The sequence below is a fragment of the Phyllostomus discolor genome, chromosome 4, assembly GCF_004126475.2.
Source record: "Phyllostomus discolor isolate MPI-MPIP mPhyDis1 chromosome 4, mPhyDis1.pri.v3, whole genome shotgun sequence".
Lineage (NCBI taxonomy): Eukaryota > Metazoa > Chordata > Mammalia > Chiroptera > Phyllostomidae > Phyllostomus > Phyllostomus discolor.
Window position 1 is genome coordinate 11,785,387 of NC_040906.2, and position 23,164 is coordinate 11,808,550.

The following is a 23,164-nucleotide window of genomic DNA, read 5'->3' on the forward strand; positions in this document are numbered from 1 at the left end:
GCCGCAACAAGCTCCCAGGCAGGTTCTAACGTCACCTTCAACAGCTGCCAGGCAGCTCGCAAGACTGACAAGTACAGGGGAGGGCAATCTGCTGGAGGACACAAGGGGGATGTCAAACATTTACGTGGTGTTCCTCAAATCCGGATGGGCAGAGGGGCCTCGGAGCGACAAGGGAACAGAAGAGAGTCGTGTCCGATGCAATGTCATTGTTGAACAGTCCCACACGGGCTGAAATTTAGTTGGCATCGTCCCCATATTAGCTGGGATGAGTGTAGACAGCTTCCATGCTTCCTGATTATACCTTGCATGAGAATCAGTGGGAAGCTTGCTAAAATGCAGGTTTTGACTCAGTGGGGACAGGTGGGGACTGAGAGCCTGCATTTCTCACCAGCTCCCAGGTGACGCTGAGCCTGTGGTCAGGAGACCCTGTTGCAAATGGTCAAGACGACCTCACCTCGTTAAATCGGAGAGGCCAACGCGGGCTCCTCATGCTGGCCACGGCACGTCAGAGCTTCTGGAGCGCATTTTTGAAACACGTAAAATAATACAAATTTGTGAATGACAGGAATTGGACCATACTTGAAAGTGACAGAGCCACCTTTGAAAATCCTAAAGTGATATTCTGATGTAGAAACATATCCGCACAAAGAGGTGTCAGAGAAAGGTCAGAAAATTCTTTGTAGACCCGGTGATGTGGGTGTCATGTGAAAAGCAAAAGTAAATCTGTCCCAGTCCTTTGTCCCTGACCTTGGGGCCTGTGGGCTTGAACCCTTGAGACCTGGCCCCCGGTGCCAAAACAGAACTCCCCGAGTGAGTGCTTTGCTGCCTGGATCACACTAGGAACTGGGGATTACAGGACACTTAAAAACATCAGTCTTGTTTTGCGGCCTGTCCTGTGAATGTCGGAGATGGCCGTGCAAGGTCTTCGATGGGGCTGGACAACCTCAGTGACAGACGGCGCTTCCTTGTCATCGTGTGTCAAGTGCAAATGAGGTCAAGCCGTGCACTTTGTTAACACGGAGACACAAGACCCAGACACAGTGAGGAACATGATGGTGGTCCCTGGGTGACCCTTTGTTTTCACAAGTGTGGGGAGTGCTCAGGGGTGTGGAGTGGAACCCACACTGGGCCACAGACCTAATCACGTGGAATAATTTTATGGAGATTCCAGTGCTTGGAAGATTCAAATGAAGTACCACACTGACAGGAAGCCCTGTGTGCGTTTAGAAACATGGTGCGTGAAGTGTGTGTTTCCTTTCCCGGGGGAGCATGTTTTAAGGAACATTGCCACAGACCCTAGTAAACACAGACCCCAGTAACATTTTGAGATTAAATTCTGGACCTGAGCTGAGTTCAGAGCATAAGAGGCAAGGCAGCCACTCCCCTCCTCTGTCTCTGTGTGCCGCCTACCCCGGCCAGCATTCATCAGACCACCAGCAGGACAGACTGGAGTAACGAGACAGTTCTCAGGCACTTTTACGGACAAACGGTCCACTTGCCCCTCGTGACTAGTGAGATACCGCCATTTCTCTCCACAGGCAACTCAGCCCAGCTCAGTTCCCAAAACCCTTCAAGGTGAATTTTTCATCTTGAAACAGCACCATAGAGAAGAGATGGGTGGATATTAATTCTGTTGAGAATTTGGTTCCCTTTTCAATCAGATTTGGGAGGTTGGGTTATAGCAACTAAGAAGAATGTTGCATATCAGTGGTGAGAGAATTAAGCTGATTCCCAAACAATAAAAGGACAAAAGATATAAGACCTTTGAAACCCATATATTTGTCTTATTGCCAAAATCTGTATTAAGTGGTGTTCTATTAAAAACAAAACAAAACAAAACAAAAGAGAGCCCTCGCTGGTGTGGCTCAGTGGATTGAATACTGGCCTGCAAACCAAAGGGTCACCAGTTCGATTACCAGTCAGGGCACATGCCTGCATTGAGGGCCAGGTCCCCAGTAGGGGGCACACTAGAGGCAACCACATATTGATATTTGTCTTCCTTTCTTTCTCCCTCCTTTCCTTCTCTCTAAAAATAAAAAATAAAAAGTTAAAAAAGGAAAAATACACAGTGTCAGGGAAGAAATCATAAGACATGCAAATACCCAGCTGGAGAAGACTCAGTAAAGTCTAACATCTTCATTCTCTACTGGGACATGTAAATAATAATATATCTCAAATACTTATGCATTCACTCAACAGCTATCATGTGCTTTTATTTTTAGTTGGCTATTACATACCAAGAAATACACTAGGATAGAGGAAGAATAAGATATAGTTTCTGTCCAATAAACAAAAAATTGTTAAAAACAAGTCAGCCTCACTACGAAACATTCATTGCAGAGCTGTCTGTCGATACTCTATCTCCCCCGCCACGCACAATTTTACAACTAATGCCACCAGACTGTATACGCTGATCTATATACTGCTTTTTTCCTCGACAATATGCCACATGCATCTTTTCATGGTTGCAGAACTATATGACTCTCGTGGCTATATAACATTCCATTCTCCTTAAGCAGATCTGATTGTCAGACATTTAGTACAGTCTCCTGTTTGCTATGAACTGCATTCATGAACATCTGGAGGGGCAGTCCAGAACGGTAATTGAAGGCATGGATTCTGAAGCCAGACTGCTTGGTTTTAAATCTCAGTTCGGTCTCGTACCAACTATGTAACTTGGTCAGGTTACTGCACCTAAGCCTCATCTGTGAAACTGGAGTGATAACAGTGCCTCCCTCACAGGGTGGCTGTAACTACCCCAGGAAGTAGTTCATCCATGTAAAGCACTTAGAATGGTACCTAGCAGATCATAAGTGTTTTAGAAGTGTTTGCTACTATTGTTCTTACCTTCATGTTTGTGCAGTTACTACTTTAGAGGAAACTTCTAAAAATGAGCCAAGAGCCTAGAAGGCTATGAACGAACATGTTATATCTCAGTATATTCTGCAACGTGACCTCCAAAAAGCTTATATCGATGGATTAATTGTAACTTTAAAAACAGGTACCCTTGCTTGGTAGTCATGAGGTTTGGAAATTCACTTCCAGTCCGACCGAGCAGCTACACGGATTCCAGGCACATTATGGGCACGTGGAAATGGCAGGCCGTGAGTTCAGGGGCCCTGGGGGAAATGACACAGAGATTCTATACCTAGCAAAACTATCTTTCACAAATGAGAGTCAGATGGAGACATTCCAGAAACACAAACACTGAGAAAATTCAGCACCAGGAGAGCCATGCTACAAGAAACACTAAACAGAGAAATTGAGGCAGAAGGACTGAGATGCCAGATGGAGGACTAGAAGTGTAGGAAGGAATAAGGAAAAACAGAAGGCATAAATAGGCAAATAAACAAAATATGTATAACTATAAAACAACAAAAATAAGTCCTGTGGATTTAAATATATGTAGAATTAAGTTTTACTTAACAACCCACTCTGCCCAGGAAATGATAAAGATACTGATTTGCATTTGACTCCTGTAAGTCAAGGATGCAGGCTATAATCTCTTGGGTCGCCTACTATGAGAATTGTAAAGGCTTTATGACAAGCTAATAGAGGAGGGAAAATGGAAGAGTTAAAATACTTAATTGAAAAGAAGGCCAAAAAAATTTAAAAAGAACAAATAGGGGAGAAGTTAACAAAGAGCAATATGGTAGATTTACACCCAAATATGTCAGATTATATCATGGGATAATAGGTTAGATACAACAATGAAAGAGCGAAAATGTCAAATTAAAAAACCCCAACTATACACCATTCTTAAGAACACAGTGAAAACATGAGGATATAGAAAAGTCAAAAGTGCAAGTCTGGAAAATGCTTTGCAAATGCTAACAAAAGCTGATGTTGCTATACTATTAGACAAAGTAGGCTTCAAGGTAAGAAATATTTTTAGAGATGAAGAACATTTCTTAATGTAAAAGGGTCACTAAATCAAAGAGATAACAATTTATAAACTGTATACACCAAAAAAAAAATAACAGAGCTTCAAAATATATGAGGGAAAAGTGGACAGAACTGAAAGGAGAAGTAGACAAACCCACAATCGTTGTGGGAGATCTTTAGAAACTCCTGTCAGCAATTCAGAGAACAACAAAAAAAAGTTGGTTAAGGGTACAGAAGATTGAAAATACAATTTACAAAAAATGACCTGACATATAAAACACCATACACAACAATTACAACAAAAATTAACCATCTGTAGGGAAATAAAGCAAATTTCAAGAAATTTGAGTTATGAAAATTATATAGTATATCTTCCTAACTACAAGGATATTAGGCTAGATGTAAATTTTAAGACAATAATTAGAAATTTCCCTAATATTTAGAAGTTTATGGTAATATACTTCTAAGTAACCCACAAGGGAAATTAAAGAATATTTTCAACAGAATGGCAATTAAAAAAACAGCTTACTAATGTTTGTAGGATGCAACTAAACACATTATCAGAGGGAAATGTAGAGCCTTGAGTGATATATGGAAAAGAAGGGCTATAAATCAATGATTAAGAATCTACTTCAGACACATTAGAAAAATAACAGCAAACTAATTCTGAAAGGAGGATTAAAACAATAAAGAACAAAAATGAATACTTGTAGAATAGAGAACATTTACAAAATAAAAAGCTGATTGTCTGAAAAGACTATTAAAATTGATAAACTCCTATGAAACTGATAAAGAGCAGATGTACACTCAGGAATGAAGAGAGAGAGATGGTGACAGATTCTACAAAGATAACACGAGACATTGTAAACAACGTCATGGCAACCGACTTGACGATTGAGATAAAATGGGCAAATTCCTAGAAAAGCACAACTTAGGCTGGAAAGGAGAAAACAGAAAATCTGGATTGTCACATATATGGTCTGTCCGGAAGGTATCCAGTCATGTGATATGAAAAATAGAGACATTTATTGAAGAAGGTACAAGAAACATTATACACAGGATGATGATGCTGCAGTCCCTTTCAAAGTGGGCACCTTGGCACCTCACCCAGTTCTCCCAATGGCCATCAGCTGCCCTGTTGTATTTTCCTGAATCTCATCAACAGTCTGAAATCTCTTCCCTTTCAAAGGTGATTTTAGTTTTGGGAAAAGCCAGACGTCTCAGGCACCAAATCTGGGCTATAGGGAGGCTGAGTCACCTGGGTAATTTGAGGTTTCACAAAAAACTCTGCACAAGATGTGACGCATGAGTGGGCACGTTGTCATGATGAAGCTGCCAATCACCAATGGCCCATATTTGTGGCCTTCTTAATCATCTGAATAGTTTCCATGGAGAAATGTTCAAGATTAATGCAAAATTTGATGCAGATTAATTGCTCTACTTGCTCAGTCATTTTGACTGCGACAGCCACACAGTATGCATGCTCACTCAACAGTGTCTACCGCCTCCACTGCCTAGTACAGTGATGTCATCACTGTTCACATATGTATATTACAGTCCACTCTCCTTGGCTGTCTGGTGACATTGATGTCGTGCAAACTGGTCTTGTTATATTAACAATGGCTGGACTTTTTCCGGAAAGACCTAGTATAATAGCAAAGATAATTTTGAAGAACAAAGTTGGAGGCTTTCACTGCCTGACATTAAGACGTTTTACAAAGTGACAGTAAATAAGAGATGAATGTTGGCATGAAGACAGACTAATGAACTAATGCGAAAGTGTACAGAATACACCTGGAGAGAGTATAAATAGTCACATGATTTATGACAAACTTGATGCTTCTATAAATGTAAAGAGGACCATCCTTCCAATAAACAGTACTTGGTACATTAGGTATTACTATAGCACAAAAATGAGTCACAAATCAATTCCAAGTAGATTACAGATCTAAATAAGAAAAGCAAAATAATACAACTTCTCAAACATAAGAGAATATCTCATGACCTTGTTATGAACAAAAGTACCTTAAGCAGGACACAAAAAGTTGTAAAGATAGCTAAAGACTCATAACTGGACTACATTAAAATTAAGAACTTCTGCTCACCTAAAGATACCACCAATGGAGTAACGAGGCAAGTCACAGAATTGGAAAAGAAATTTGCAGTACGTATATCTGACCAGCCCAAAAATCAATAAATCAATAAATCAATACAGAAAGCACAAGCAATCCAATTGTAAAAGTGGCTAAAAGACAAACACCCCCCCCCCCCAAAGAGGATATATAAATAGCCAATAAACATATGAAAAGGGGCTGGATGTCATTCATCAGAGAAATCAAAATAAAAGCACAAAGAGATATTGTCATATACCTACTACAATGGTCAAATGAAATGACACGTTAGTTAGGGCTGCAAGGACATGGAGAACCAGAAATCTCATATCCTACTGGTAGGAGTGTAAACTGGTACAATTCTTCAGAAATCACAACAGCGTGTCCTTAAAGCTGAACACTGCTTCTGACCCAGCAATTTTACTTCTGCATTCATACTCAGCAGTAAAATGTACATACTTGCCCTAAAAGAGCTATAAAAGAAAGTTCAGAGTAGCATGATCTATAAGTCTCAAACTGGAAACAACCCAAATATACATCAGTAGTTGAAGGACTAAAGTGTGATATGGTCATATAATTGAATACTATACAAAAATAAAAATGAATTAAAACTATATGCAACATGTGTGAATATCACAAATAAAACAGTAAATAAAAGAAGTCAAATGCAAAAGAATGCATTCTGTATAATTCCATATACGTCAAGTTCAACTAAGCTACGGTGCCAGAGATCTGGGGAGTGGGTACCCTGGGGAAGATGCAGAGCAGGGGGCATGAGGGGACTTCTGCGGTACTGGTAATGCTGCCCTTACAGAAACATGGGTGGTGGTTACTGGGTGCACTGGAGCAAATTAGGCCTGAAATGTCATTGTGGATGGTGAAAAGGCTAAAGCTGCCCTAGTTCGGGCACATCATGAGGAGGCAGGGTTCTCTGGAAAAGACAATCACGCTGGGAAACAGAAGGCAGCAGGAAAAGAGGCAGACCCCCTACAAGAGAGGGACTGACTCCATAAAGGAAGCCACAGGCCTGAGCCCGCCGGAGCTGAGCAGGGGCGGTGAGGAGGGGACAGTGTTCACATCACTCCCTCACAGAGTCCCCAGAAGCTGATGTTGAGTCAGCGGCATGTGATGCACATGCGCACATGCACACAATGCACACACCTATATCCAAGAACCAGGTACCAGGTTCTCTATTCATGAAATCCTCAAGTTCATTAGGAATGTTGAACTTCCTCGTCCACTCCTAAATGCATTATGATCCCATGTATGAAATGGCGCGTGCGAAGCACTGAAGCGGCAAGTCTTCAGACATTGCTCCCTCTCGCCCAAGCACTGGCCTCTCCAAGAGCCCCAGCGCTGCATGCTGCGGACCACGGCACCTTCTCACACATCCAGGCCCCGGCCGTGTCCAACTCTGGGTGTCTCAGGTGCCCCAAATGCAGCATCCACGCCTGCGTGGTATTTAATGTGGCATGACACCCTCTATTCAATTTTCCACAAGTTAACGTTCATGCTTATAAGCAAAACAAAATAACGTTAAAAAATGAGATGCATGATCTGTAAGTCTCAAACTGTTTCAAGTCTTGAAACGATCCAAATGCACGTCAGTAATAGAAGGGGCAAAGTGTGATCTGGCCTGATCTCCTAGCATAAATGCCACAGTCAAACTAATGGATGACTCTTGTCAAACCTGACTCAGTCAAGTACAAAGAAATAGAAGCAAAAAAAAATAGATTTATGATAACAGATGACATCCATTACAATCCACTTGACACTTACTGCGCACTTACTGGTAGGGTCTCTGCTGAGAATCGGAAGGCAGATTCTTAGCCTCGAGGGGCCCACAGTCTAATGGGACAGACGGACACGAACATAGCCAACCACACGCTCTATCATAGCTTGCCCTCACTTCTACTGAAGTGACATTTATACACTATTTTGCAATATGACTTAAGGGAGTTTGAAAATCAAGTGTCCTTTTGTCTCCTGAAATAGTAACATTTGTATTTAACTTTAACAAAAGCCAAGGTCAGCCCTGGCGGGTGTGGCTCAGTGGATTAAGGGCCAGCCTGTGAACTGATCCCAGGCAGCGCGCCTGCCTGGGTTGCAGGCCAGGTCCCCAGTTGGGGGCGTGTGGGAGGCAGCCTATTGATGTCTCTCTCGCACATTGATGTACGTTGACATTTCTCTCCCTCTCTTTCTCCCTCCCTACCCTTCTGTCTAAAAGTAAATAAATAAAATCTTTTAAAAAAAGAAAACCAAGTTCAGGAAATCCACATTCCTGTCATTTCGGTTGGTACAATGTGCCAAGTTTTCCCTTTGACGCCCCCTGCTAGGATGCTGTCTGCAGCAGGGTGCTCCACAGTGTGCCTGCAGGAAAGTCGGTGACAATGAGGAAAGAGATCCCAGCGCCTGAGGACAATGGTCAGCGGGCACCTGTGACCTCTCTCACCTCCCCGCTGAACGTGAGATGTGGGAAGGATAAACCCTCCATTTTCTAGGCTCCTTGGGAGATCAGGCTCCCCCAGTTAGAGGCACTTGTGCAGAATCTGGAAGGTGGAAAGGAGGGGCCTGGCTTCCATCTTCACGGCTTTGAGTGACGGATAGTAATCTGTGGGATTCTTCTTTCTGCCTCTGGAGATGGCAAATGGCTTATTGAACTAGATTGAATTTTCCTCTTAGGATTGGATTGGATACAGAAATAAGGCTTTAAGCTGGGGTTTTGGTGGTTAGTTGAGGAAACACAGCAAGTCCCGTCATCTCTTTCCCTTTATCCCCCCTGGGACAAACGAGCAGTAGTTTGGAGAGCTGCAGTGCCCGGAAAGTGCAGGGGCGCGCCTGGGTTTCTCAGCATCTCACCACGGCGGTGAGCCTTGTGGCGGCAGCTTGAGTTTCTCCCTTCCAAAGGGGCTAAAGAGTCTTCTTTAAAAATCATGTACATACACGGAAGGTCTGATTCAGTCTAGAAAAGCTGATGTCATAAGCCTTTTTCATGAAGAGAGGTGTATGTGGCTAAGCTTACAGAAGGACTTCACCCTTCTGGGCAACGGTAACACACTATACAATCCAGAAAGCAGGAACCTGATAAAAGAAACAAACATGCAGACTGGCTTCCGTGCGAGACTGAATCAGTGCCTCCTTCTTATTTTACTAGCAGTTGGGAGTCACCGAGAACACACATTCAGCCCGCGGGACTGCTAGATATCGCACCTGTGCTGTCCCTGAATGTGGTGGCTTTTCTTATTCCCTTGGGGAACACAGATGCCTTCTCCACACCACCCAGACTTTAAGAACTTACTTGAGCCCCCTCTTCAGCACTCTGGGATGTAAATGGCATTTGAGTGTCGTTCTCACAGAGGTCAACCACCTGCTTCCCCAGAGCCACCCCTCCTGCTGACTGAGCCGCAGCGGACCACCCCTGTAGCTACAGGCCTCATGCATCTGGCTTGGCTGCCCAGCCATGAGCTGCGGAGAGTTCCCTGACCCCCCCCCTCCCCCCGCAGGCTAATTGCCAGCTGATTCTCACACTCCCTCAGGTCTGCCCACGTGCCATATTGGCACAGCTTCTGAGGCGAGGCCTGGGGCCACAGAACGATAGAGGCCAGCTCGTGTCTGTTACAGCAGGACGGGTTCAAGCCCATGCCTGCTCCAGCCCGTGGGATTTTGGCTCACTGCGCCGTAGGGACCACAGACCCGTGCACGATTCTGGTTCTCTGACCAACTTCTGTCTTTGTACATCTTCTGCGGGCTGTTGTGCGGGCTCAGTCCAGCTCCCCTCCTGGGGTTAGAGCATTCCCCGTAGTCCGTTCACCCACATCTACAGGACAGACGGAAAACCATGCCCTGGCTGTGACTTTTTGGACAGTGTTGAGAAGGGGAAGAAAAAATTCACCAGCTTCTGTTTGTTGTTAGGAATGCACACCATGGGCGGTTCTTGCAGGAAATGGTGCTGAGTCCTCATCCCGATTCGCCCAATACAGAGGTTGAAGTTCCCCCTTATGTCATCTTACCCACGGCTGTCCGGACCTCTCCTGTGGTGGCTAACAGTGATTTGTTTTGCTTTAAAAAAACAGCTTTATAAACAACAGAGGATGAACGCTTTACCTTGTGTACTTACTACTTTAGAAACTAGAAATAATTCTCTTGTAAAGAAGGTACACATATTTCTCTCCAAGGTAAAGAGAAGACATGGGCACAACAATGTGGTGGCTGGCGCTCACACACACACACAACCAGATCCCCCTTGGAGCTCAGGGACGGGCTCATCCAACAGGTAGTAACAGCAAGGAAGGCTGAGTGGGGTGTTAATTAATGTATACCACAATTAACTTTCTTTCCCATATTTAGTAAGGCAGTTTGAAGTAAGGTTGTTTTTTGTTAAGTAGTTTCAAACAACTTGCAAAAACACACCAAAAATGCTCTAGTCCAATGCCAGCACACAGTTTTGTCTGGCCTGCAGTGAATCTAATATTTCAGAAGCCTTTTCAAGATTCTCCAACTCAAACCAAAGCTAAAACAATGTTTATGGGGAAAAAAATGAGTGAGAAAACAAGATCTAATATTTATTATAATTCCACAGATCAAACAGTTCAGGGACAACAGAGCAGCATTTTAGCTAATTCGAGTTCAAAATAATGGAACAACCATTCCCTAATCTAAAACAAAAATTCTGGCTAATTTTACTGATAACGTGTTAGGCATGATGCCTTTATCAGTAAAACATTTCATATTCTGTGTAAGTTCATTTCGGGTATTACGGTATCAGTGTGATCAGCCTTTCCTGATGTGCTCCAGTCCTTTCCCCACGAACACAAATCAAATGTCCAGTTTTGGGGTCTTTGAAAGTGTAGGAAACTGCAATGATGCCCAATGTGGAAAGAATATCACGGGGGGGTTTTGTCTGCCGTCTTCTTCTGATGACACACCCAGTTCTTTTTGGAGAACTGCCCTACACCCACCCACCGCCCCCTACATACCAATTTCAGCTCTAACCTTAACCCTGGCTGCCATCACAGCCCCTGCTTACACAGACTGGCTCCTGACCCAGTGGTCCAAACACAGCCTGCGACACCCCTCAGACAGCGTTTGGCACAGTAATGGGCTCATAATCTAGGCCAAGCCAATCAAATACCTTTCCTGAAATTCTCCCCATTGGACTGCTTTCAGGAGTGAAACAGAAAGAATTTAAGCCCAGACCTCCCCGCGTGTGGTCTGAGAGAGAAGGCAGCCCAGAAGCGTGGGGCCGCCATGCAGACAGAAGCTTGGGAAAGAGTGGGGGAGACTTCCGGTGAAGATATAAGCCTGGGGACCTCTATGCCTATACTGTAAAAACCATTAAGTGTCCTTTTGGGCTTGAACAGGTTTGAGTTAGTTTCTGTTATTTGCATTCATGAACTCCTGGCTCATGCAGGTACAGGGCGACCTTACTGGGTCCCAATAGTGGTGAACTTCCTAGGTTGTCTTCCTAGTCCTAGTGCCTAGGACAAGGGTTCCCAGGGCATTGCCTTTGCAGTCCATAGACAGGGGTGGCTCCTGGGGTCCTGTTTTCCGCCATGACCCTGTCACCCTGCCAAGGCTTACTGGTCTAGGGTTGTGTCTTAAGTAACTTCTCAGGAAGTTAATTAAGGGTTTGATCTGAGAGAGAATTTGGTCAGGGCTGGATTCTGCGTGCGTTGGCACTCTGAAGGGAGGGGAAGATGCAGGCACCACCTCCCTGGTTCTGGCCCTTCCTGAGGCTTATTGATGTGACCCCGTCCATGATGGATTCCTGGAGCTGCCCAGTCCTTCCAAGACTGCAATTGGTGTTACTCCTCAGACCAGGAGAACATGAGATTATACACCAAAAATCTGTCTCTGTAAGTCACTGGTGAGGATACTTTTCACTATGGGAAATATAAGACCTCAAAAACAATCCCCTGGAGCAATAAGGAAATTTTACCTTGAATAGTATGCCTAGCGGAAGGGTGGCTCTGGGTACAGTATATTTAACAGCTCAAGAATATAGAGTATCACCAAGACGCCTATGTTCTATCTCCATGTTTGCCATGAGCAGGGCTGACATCTCTCAGAGGCCGATTCCACTGGGGGCCCCAGTGGGTGCTGCTCACCATTGGGACCACATACGTCATCATCCCCACCCAGCAGGAGATGGAGGAACTTCTCCATAATGGACCAGCCTAAGCAGATTTGGAAATAATATCCTGGCAGTGGTGTGAGAACAGTTCTAAGACATCTTTAAGAGTGAGAATTAATTGGGCATGGTGACTGCCTGGCTGATGGGGTGGGAGTGGGAAGGGAGGGGCCACGGGATGCCCGGGTGTACAATGCAGGCATCTGGGTAGGTAGAGGTGGTACTAGAGCCGGTTTGGCAGGATGGTGACAGTACGTGCAGGTTCAGGGCCTCCCCTGATTTCCTTGGAACTGCCCAGGAGTCAGCTGGAGCCTGTCCAGAAGCATTACCATCAGAGCAAGCCACCGCCTCTGACAGGGCGTGATTTCATCATGGGTGAGATAAGCTCCCTGCGAACTGCTCTCCCCCTTCCTGCCCAGAGAACCACGCACACGAAGCAGGCACCACCTGGGTGACTCATGTGCTGTGGGCGCCTACGCAGCGGCTGTCCCCACCTTCCCTCTGCCCTCCAACTCTGGTTTTGCTCAGGAACACACACACGCCCCACTCTAAAGAGTAATTAGCCTCGTCAGTGGCTCCCAACCCTGGCTGCCCATTAAAATCAAGTGAGGAGCTTTGAAAAAATCACCAGTGCCCAGGATGCTCACATACATATAACTGTGGTAAAAAAACAAAAACCAAAAAACACGTAACAAAATTTACCATCTTAACCATTTTAAAGCGTATGGTTCAGGCATTAAGTGCATTCACACTGTCATGCGACCATCGCCACCGGCTGTGCCAGGATTGTTTCTTCTCCCCGAACTGGAACTCTGCACCCGTTCAACGACTCCTCATGGCCCCTCCCCTCAGCCCCAGGCAACACCGTTCTCCTTCTGTCTCTGTGGATGTGACTTTTCTAAGTGTCTCACGTAAGTGGAACCATACAATATCTGCCCTTTTGTGACTGGTCAGTTCACTTAGCGTTAGGTCTTCAAGGCTCGTCCAAGTTGGAGCACGTGTCAGAATTTCTTCCTTTATTTTAAGGAGGGATGACAATCCACTGTGTGGGTGGGCCCCAGGCTGTTCATCCGGTCATCTGTCAGGGACCCCCTGGGGGGCTCCCGTCCTTTGGTTATTAGAATAATGCTGCTGCTATAAACAGGGGTGTCCAGATACCTCCATATTTTTTAAACGCTTTCCATGGGATTCCAACAGAAGGCAGCAAAGGTTGAGGACCATTAGTGCAGGGTGGTCCCCAGAGATTGTGAGGGGAGAGGCATGTCCCCTTCGCCGGCTCGATCCAGCTGTTCTGTTTCAAGTACCTGTCACATCCAATGATCAGATCTTCCACGTCTGTCTCCATCCACAAACTCGAAGCCTCGGGTGGGTGAGGTCGGTTTTGCTCCCTCAGTATCTCCCAGGTCTAGCTCCGAGTCTGGCATCCAGCAGGAGCTTATTGTGTTACTGCTGAATGAAGAAGGCCACCAACCCACCACTTAACTATATCTGACCATTAAGACCAACTGTTCTGTTCTGCTGCCAGAAATTAGGTACCGTTGGACCCTGGGCCCTGCCTACGGCCCTGCTAGGGGCCTGGGCCTGAGTTGGGGATGACGGTCTTTATGAATTAAAACTATTCACGTTAAAGAAGCCCCAGCACAGATGGGGAGCGGGATGGTGGCAGGAAGAACGGGGCCATGGCCCCTTGCTCTGCTTTCTTCCAGGTCAGATGCTCCAAAAAGGGTGGCTGTGCCCCGCCCTCGCACCCGAATGAGAAGCCTGAACAACCTTCCCCACAAATGTTTGTTTCCCCGTCCCCACAGCCCACTTGACAAGGAAAGGGAAGCCACACCGCCGTGTTTTTACTGAGGCGGGTTTTCGGGGCCTCCATCCACATCTGCCGCTCACATCCTTGTGTTTACTGTGGTTTTGATTTTTAACCTGACTTCCCAAGATCAGTTTTTACTAAAGCCTATGAAAGCTGAGAAGCAGGCCCAGACAAAAGAAATACCCAAACCCCCAAGAAAGTTCTCTTTGCTCCATAGTTCAGTCTATGGAGACAGTCGGAGGGAACCTCCTCCTAATGGGGAGGAGGGGTGTAGCAAACTGAGAATGCCTGTCTCCCCTTTTGTCTTAGAAGCCACCAGACACGCCGTGCAGTGGGACAGGGCAGCAGGCACAGGCTGTGGCGAGCAGAATAGAGAGCATGTCCCCTACTTTTGTCATATTATCAAGACCTGGGAATTGGGGCCAGGATTAGGGTGGGGCACCCAGGCTGGGTTGTGCAGGGTTGGAGCTGGCCTTTATTTGAAATGTGCAGATTTTGCTTACTACAGGTATTTTTTGCATTCATTTTGGTTTCTTAAAGTAGCACATTCAAACCATTTCTCCTGATTGCTTGCTTGGCACCCCGTCCGTTCTGTGCTGTTCTTGACCCCAGTCACTCTGGGCACCTGCCCACTTGCCTCTGAGAAAGCACCTGCGTTTTCAGGAGGAACACCTGTGGCTGCTCCTTGATCTCACACAGCCATGAGCCCCCTTTCTTTGGGCTGACTTCTGCCCTAGTCTCTGCCTCCAGGCATTCTGACAAACCCTCCTCGGTCCGTCTGCCCTCCTGCTCTGCCCATGACCCCCTCCCACCACTTTCCCGGGGTAACCAACTCTAGGGCACCAGGAAGACACAAGAGGGTCAATGGAAGGTGGCCATTCCCCATTCCCACGGGGGTCTTTTGCCCATGCAATTTTTGAGCTTCAGATGGACAGGAACACAATTAGCAAGGGCCTGTTCCTTTCTAAAGAAACCTTTCTTGTACCAAAGACAATGCTAATAGTGCCTGGGGTGAACCATGGCCAGCCTCAGGCTCTGGAACCTCAAGGCAGCGGGCCGGTACACTAGGAAATGGAATTCTACCTAATAATAACTGTACTCAGCATGGCAGCCCAGGAAAAAGTCCTAATAGCATAAAAGGGTGGACAGATCTTTAAATGCAGATGACCGTCCTTGACCAATAACCCAAACAGCTAAATACACTGATCATGAAGAATTAAGGAGGAATGAAGACAACAACTCAGGCCTTATGAAAAGAATTCATGTGTGAGCTGCAAAGAATTCTTTAAGAAGGCCTTAAAATGAGTGTATAAATAAATGTGTGTATCTTTGTCCCCCCCGCTGCCTCCCTAGAACAGTATGGAAGAAAGCAAGCCCATGAGGCTGGGCTCTTCTGGAATGGCAGCGGAGGCCTCTGAAATTCAGGCCCATCTCTGTGAGGACCTAAGAGGGGACGGCGCCCACTCATCACATCCTCGACCCTGGGTGGTGTTCCTGCACTGCTTGCTTCAGCAGCTGTAACCCCACCTGCAAATGAATGACCCAGGTCTCCGTCACTGCTTCAGCCAATCTTCAGAGTCACAAGGCTCTAGCCCAGCTCGTCCTCCTTGGTGCTATCTTAATAACTTATTATTGTTATTATGGATGTGCCATAAAATAATAATTATACTCCACTCACTGGCCTGATGTGAAATGTAATTACATATGCAAATAGCTTTATAAAAACATTGTGTGGAGCACAGATTGACATGCCAGGCACCGTGCTAGGCAGACCAGGATCCCCAGGCCCAACCACGAAGTCTTACCAGCACAGTGTGCATCCCCGTGTACAGCCTGCTGAGGCACACCAGCGTGGAGAACACCACAGCCATCATCAGCCCCAGGCCAAAGGGGTACTGCGGGGAAGAAGAGGACACGGGGACGTTAGGTGGTGCTCACAGACACGCCATCGACGCCCCGGGAGGGAACAGGACTCCTGGTCCAGAAACCGCCAGTCCGACCCTGGCATGCCCTGGACCAGCAAGCTGATGATCGTGGAAACTGGGGAAACTGGGGAAAGAGGGAGAAGATGCCTAGGAATATGGGTTGGGGAGGAAGTGTCACAACATAAGACTTGGCTCTAAGACTCTTGTCCACAAAGATTGTTCTGGCTATTTTCATGGAGCAGATAATTCTTTCTTTCTCCCTGTTCTTAGAGTAAAACTTACGAAGTATACAGTGTTGAACAAGGGGCAAGCTAGCGCTGTGGTGATACAGCTTGGCAACCACGGGCTTCCTGAGAAAGCAGAGGGACGATAAGCCCGAGCTAAGAGAGGGCCATGGTCATGTACAGATGTCAAGGCGGAGGCCCGGACTTCACTAAACCTCAACATGTGCTGGTGGGAGGGCAGCCGGGGAATCCGGGTAATGCCAGATCGTATAAGGAACATGAAAATATTCTGCTTATAATCTAGACACAGGGCTATCATCCCCGTGTTGCAGGGACTCACGAGTCTGGCCTTCCACGGAGAAGAATAAAGCTAATAAGAGAACGGTCTGCATTATGCAGCATACTTTACAGTCACGATCTCATTTAATCTTCATCCAACGCTATGAAGTAGGTTCTATAATTAGCCGCATTCTACGGAGGAAGAAACCCTTAACCACAATAAGTTACATTAGTGTTAAAATTTAGCACAAATATGCTTCCTCATCAATCATCACGTTTGATCCTGAAAACAGGAGCTGGGGCTCAGAGAGGCAGAATGACTTTCCCAAGGTCACATGGCCCGAAGTGACAGGGCCAGAACCCGAAGCCACACACTCTGAGACCAAGGCCCACATATTCTTTCCAATGTAACATGTGAGCACAGTGACACACAGCCGTATGTCTTTTCTTAAGATGTATCATTAGCTGGGTGTCAGGCTGTCATCAAAAGAGTGCTAAACATGAATAAATGGGTGCCTTCTGAAATTAGAGTCTGGGCATTAGGTTCAACATGTATTTATATAAACAAATCCATCTTTAGTGCTATTTAGAAGCAATAACTCAAATAGCTAAATACAGTTATCCTTAAAATGAAATAGGAAAGACCATTACAACTCAAGCCTTATGAAAACTGTTGCAGCCAGGTGGTGAGGGACAAATGCCACATGATCCCGCCTTTACCTGGAACCTAATCAACAAAAGAAAAAAAGCAAGCAAAATATAACCAGAGACATTGAAATTAAGACCAAACTGACAGTAACCAGAGGGGAGGCGGCAGGGGACAATGGGGGAAGGGGGGAAGGTTTTCAGGAACTACTATAAAGGACACGTGGACAAAACCAAGGTGGGGGGTGGAAGCAAGGGAGGGAGGTGGGTTTGGCTGGGGTCAGGGGGGAGTGCTGGGGGAGTAAACACAGACAACTGTAATTGAACAACCATAAAATAATTTTAAAAAAGAGACACTGAAAAATTGAAAAAACAGATTCAGCCTTAAGTCAAATATTCTCTATGAACCATACTGATAAGACAGAAATGGAGGCAGGGGGAAGGTTTTTTGAAAAGAATCTGTGAATGGGGAATATATTACCCAGTGAAACTCATTAAATGTTTTAGTTCTGTTGAAAGAATAAAATATTTATAAGAATAAAAAAAAAACTGTTGCATCATGGGATCTAAAAAGAATTTTTTAGAAAGGCCCCGGTGGCCTCCACCGTGTGTTCAAATGGTGGTGTCTCCCTGCAGCCGGCCTCCACTGGTTGTTTCTTCTAGAGTGGACCAGCGTGTTCGCAGGCACCCTGGGTGCTGCAAGCAGCCCAGTGGGGGCCACTGCAGGGCCCACTGTGTCCTTCTGGGGTAGAGGTCATTGTGCAAGACACAGCTCAGGAGTCTGCTTTAAATCAATTCAGACAGGACTGGGGGACTCAGACATTTTTTGATCCTGGCCTGACGAAGCAAGTTACGACATGAGGTTATACTTGGTTGGAGATATTCCTTATGCTCGTCCCTTCCCCAGTTAGGTCTAACCCCAGGTGACCAGGTAGATGACAGCCAATCCAGGGCCCAATGCTAATCTTGTCCTCTTCCAATCGCATCAGGGCTGACTCCTCCCTTTCTGTATAACCTGGAATGCAGAACATCCCTGCATTTCTTGGGTGTAGGGCAGGGCAAAACAAGAGTATTGTTTATGAATAATACTGCTAGATTCAATGAAATTTACATTTTCTAGCAATCAAAGGTAAAATTATGACAATTAATTATGAAATTTAACACAAACTAGAGCGAGAGTTCCCAGACAGACAAAATAAAACTTCACTGCAGTAATGCTATAACTTTTAAAAAGCCTGACTATAACTGGCGTCTAAGCACATGTTAAGTGAAATTCTTCTATTTTCAGCATTTATTGATCTCCTGTCATTTAGGCTAGTCTAGAAAACATGGAGCCATTACGTCTAATGGTTGAGCCCCACTGTGGTGCAGATACATCTTTGGGGAATAATTTGGGGCACACTCTCTTGCCCACCACCCTGGGAAGTCTAGCAGGAGGATTTGGTGGCCTCACCTCACCTCTGGATGATCATTTACGAGGATGAGAAATGCCCCGTGTCTGTTGCAGACGGGGTGAGAAAGCTGATTCAAGTGCGGTCTCCGCAGGCAGCTCTAGGGGGAAATGCTTTCTGCAGGGGGCAGCGACACGCCCTGGTTCCTGAATTGTCCCTGTTTTGCTGGTGTCCACCACCCTTCTCAGGCACAACCTGACCTGGATGCTATATAGGGCTACTTGACTCAGGAAGAAATTGTCGCGGACAGCTCAATAGGTTCCAGTTCCCCCCAGGGTTCATTTCATACACCTCGAAGTCCCTCAAAGCAGCTTTAAAAGGATCATTGGAAGTGAGACGTCTCTCTGCAGTCTCACTGTATGGAGAGGCTCAGATGGGAGGGAGAAGAGTCAGGCGCCTTACCTGGTACCTGTCCATGGTAGAGATGAGGAGGGTGAAGGAAATGGCAGTGGCCGCCATGGCGTGGGTAGAGGGCATCCCAAACTCAGCAATCATTCTCTTCTCCAGTTTCACGACGGGAGGGGAAAAGGGGCGGGGCCACTTCAAGATATCCTTGGCCACCTGGCCAATATACATCACCAGCTGCAAAACCAAAGGACCAAGATGAATCTATCCAAATGAGCGACATTAGTGAACTCCTACATTTCATGACTTTTTTTGGAGTGGGGGGAAGGATTCCCTGTTTGTTGACTGAAATCCCCTTTCTTTCAGACGCAGCTACCTGCTGCAAAAGCTTTGCAGAGTGATATTTAATTGGTAAAAAGAAAAACAGGCCTGCTGGATTCCACATAGCAACTAAGACATGACATTAACTCCTTTTTAAAAAGATATAATTTATTTATTTTTAGAGAGAGGGGGAGGGAGGCAGAAAGAGGAGAGAAACATCAATGTGTGGTTGCCTCTCATGCGCCCCCTACTGGGAACCTAGTCCACAACCCAGGCATGTACCCTGACTGGGAATCGAACCAGCAACCCTTTGGTTCACAGGCTGGCACTCAATCCACTGAGCCACACCAGCCAGGGCATGATATTAACTCTTTATTTTAGTCATATAGTTAACAAGCATTTATATAGCTCGAATTTGTGTCCAGTACTGTTCTAAGAGCTTTATGAATCATACTAACTTAATCCAATAACATCTGTAGAGTGCAGACCACCCTGTGCAAATGAGTAAACCATTGTATACAGTCAGTAAATGGTGGGACTCACTGGATTTGCATCCAGAGAGTTTGGCTTCAAAATCTGTGCCTTAAACAACCACCTGATAATGTCTATTCAAATCCAGGATGATCCGGGACTAGAAGACCATCTAATACTCAGATCAGAGAGCTGTTGTTTAGAGTTTTAGCCAGAAAAGTCACTGTTCTGTGGAACATCCAGCTGAAAATTTTTTGAATGCTACCGTTATTCCTGTTACATGCAGGCAACATACTGGATTTGACTTAACCTCACTCAGTAATCAGAAGCATCAGCAACATAAATGATATGACATTTTCAGTCCTAAAATAAAGACAACTCAGTCTGGAGGGGGTTTTTTTTTCATGACTTTTGCATGATGACATTAATGAAGAAATTTCCGGTCCCTTTCTGTTTGTTCTTAAAGCAGAGGCAGAAATCAGAATTTGATTTTTGTGGCCCCAGATATGAACAGGACTGTTAACAGCGGACATTTATCTTGTCAGAGAGCTTTACAAGAGGGCCATTTCATGATCTGTTATAAAAGAGGGAAAAGCAAGCCATTGACTTAAGTCTCTGCATTTGCAACTCAAAGAGTGGTCTGAGAACAGCACCACCCCGGCGCTATTTTAAAATGCAGCTCCCAGGCCCCAGCCGGGGCCCACTGAATTCAAACCCCCACTTTCACAAGACTCGTGGGTGGGTCGTGCGCACATGGGAATTGGAGAAGCGCCGCTTTGCCCGGTATCCTTGCGCGGGTCATTTTGCCATCGGCTTTAATCATAAACGTTCTCGTCTTACCACGGCCGTATTGATCTTCCAAGGGCTTTATTTAGCTCGTGATGGATGGGGTTACCTTGCTTTGGAACAAAACCCACTACGGGAGAACTATTTTGGAACAATTTTGATGAGTCAGCCGGGTCGCCTTAGGCTTTCCCACATTCTGGCCCTTCCTTCCAGCTCGGTCCGTTGTTCAGTTGCTGGTTAAACCCGGGCATCGCCGCAGCAGAGTCCATAGCCCCGGAAGGCACTGCCTATGTTTTTGTGCTCAGCTGCCGCTTGGCTCTAGCTTAGAAACCGAGACCCGCTGTCGCTGCACAGCAGGCCCAAGCCACAGGCTTTAAAGCCTCAGGGACAATCACTCCAAATTCCACAGCCGAGATTTCTAATCGGACTTTGAAACTTAAGCTGTTTACCATCTCCTTCTTACCAGCAACCATGGTCCTGGGAAGCAGCTCACTCTTTTATGGTTCTGCCTCCCTCCTGTGAACCGGTAAAAACCACCTCAGACAGACTATTATCTGCGGAGTTGGAGAACCTGCAGATAGTGTTGGCCACCAAGGATTTCTCAGAGGCTGCTTGAGATGGATTTTCAACCCTGCCCCCTCGCCACTCACCAACATAAACAAAATATCACAGGCATAATGACTAATTCTAGTGTGCTCGAAAATACTTTAAAATCCTTGGACACAGGAGACCTTAAGATCGTAAAGTGAAGACAGGCTGGGCAACCCTCAGTCAGACAAAGTTTACTTCCCTTGAGGTTCATAGTTCCTCTGGCTTCATTTATAATTTCACCTCCAATGACTGAAGGATGTTTTTAAGAATGAGGGCAGTGGCTCATTTCATTTTAAAATATTACCATAGCTCTACCTTGTTTCTGATCAATGAATCTTAAATAGCAATTCCTATAAGAACAGCTCTCTTTACACAAGGAAACGAGAGCCGTATTTTTCAAGTCACACAGACAGAGTACCACTCACAGGGGGTGAGTCCTGTCTCACTTTCATTACAACAAAGCTACGAGGGGCCGTGCTCTGTCCCCGGAGTGGGACAGACAGCCACGCAGACGGGGATCTCATCACCACACAGGCACGCTTTGAGACAAACTGTCCACAGAAGTCCATGGGTGTGTCTATATGCAGAGACAGACTTTCGTTCAACCCGGGGGACCAGGAACACTTGGGCTGAACGTTAAAGGACGATCGTTTAACTAAGAGGAGGGACTGGTAGAGAGGCATCGAGGTTGCAAGCAAAGCAGGAGCAAAGGCTTGGAGAAGTGATGCTGGGAAAGGAGGAGCACTGAAGTTTAAACCATGAGGCATAACACTTCCGATCTGTCGGAATGGCTACGATTCAAGGGGCTGACCACACAGGGGCTCAGGGTGGGTGGGAAGGCCCTGGAAGTCTCATACACCTCTGGATGGCAAGCAAAACACCACGGCCACTTTGAAAAGGTGTTGGATAGTGTCCTCACATGTGAAGCACATACTGTCCATAAGATCCAGCTGTGCCACTGCTGGGCATTCACCCTCGAAGAATGAGAGCACAGTCACACAAAGACTTGTGCATAAACGTTCGTGGCAGCTCCTCGGTAATAGCCCCAAACACCACCATTTCCATCCGCAGGTGAACAGGTAAACAAACTAGAGGATAATCACACAGTTGCATACTTCTCGGCAACAACAACAAAAATAAACTATTGATACCATACTTCAGCATAAATGAGTCTTAAAATAATTACACTGAGTTTCTGAAGAAGCCAGACCAAAAAAAAAAAAAAACAAAACAAACAAACAAAAACAGAGTACATACTGTATGTTTTTATTTCTCTACAATTCTTGAAAATGCAAATGACATTCTAGGACAGAAAGCAGATCAGTGGTTGTCAAGGAGGTGGGGAAAGAGATGACCAATCAGTAAACTTCTGGGAGTGATGGGTTCTTACCTTAATCATTGAGATGATTACAGGGATATGTATATATGTTAAAATGTGCCAAGTTATACATTTTAAATATGTCTGTGCTTTGTGAATACACTAAAAATTATTCAACTATATGTTCTAAGTGAATGAATCATATAGTATGTAAATTATACCTCAATAAAGCTTTTAAATATGTGCAGTTTATTGCATGCCAATCACATCTCAAAAGTGGTTGTCTAAACCAGCTTGGATGGCATAAGCCAGGTGGCTTACAAACAATAGAAATTTACTTCTCACAGTTCTGGAGGATGGGAAGTCCAAGTTCAAGGTATCGGTAAGGGCCTGTTGCCTGGGTCACAGATGGCCATCTTCTCGGTACTAAAAAGTGAACTTTCAAGCCATGAAAAGACATGGAGGAAACATACATACATATTTCTAAGTGAAAGAAGGCACTCTGAAAAGGCTTCATACTGCGTGATTTCATCCACATGATGTTCTGGAAAGGGAAAAACTAGAGAGACAGTAAAAAGATCAGTGATTGCCAGGGATTACGGGAAGGGCGGGTGAGCTGGTGAGCACAGAGCATTTTCAGGGTGGTGAAACTATTCTGTATGGTCCTGTATTGGCGGATACATGTTATTATACATTTGTCCACACCCAGAGAATGTACAACAGTGAACCCTAACGTAAACTACAGGCTTAGACGATTATAATACGTCAATGTAGAGTCATCGATTGTACCAGAAGTCCCACTCTGGTAGGAAACGTTGGTAATGCAGCGGGCTGTTCCTGTGGGGAGGGGGCGGCATATGGGAGCTCTGTGT

At 45.5% G+C, this 23,164-nt stretch overlaps 1 protein-coding gene across 2 annotated transcripts in view; it reads right to left on the bottom strand.

Moving 5' to 3' along the window:
- The window catches only part of SGPP2 (sphingosine-1-phosphate phosphatase 2), a 103,751-nt gene that overhangs the window by 12,871 nt on the left and 67,716 nt on the right, over positions 1 to 23,164 (bottom strand). For both annotated transcript variants that reach the window (XM_028510635.2, XM_028510636.2), the window contains exons 3-4: positions 18,863 to 19,042; positions 15,742 to 15,831 (exon numbers count right to left, since the gene is read on the bottom strand). In XM_028510635.2, coding sequence (XP_028366436.1) covers positions 15,742 to 15,831; positions 18,863 to 19,042 — 270 coding nt within the window. The remainder of the gene's footprint in view (positions 1 to 15,741; positions 15,832 to 18,862; positions 19,043 to 23,164) is intronic.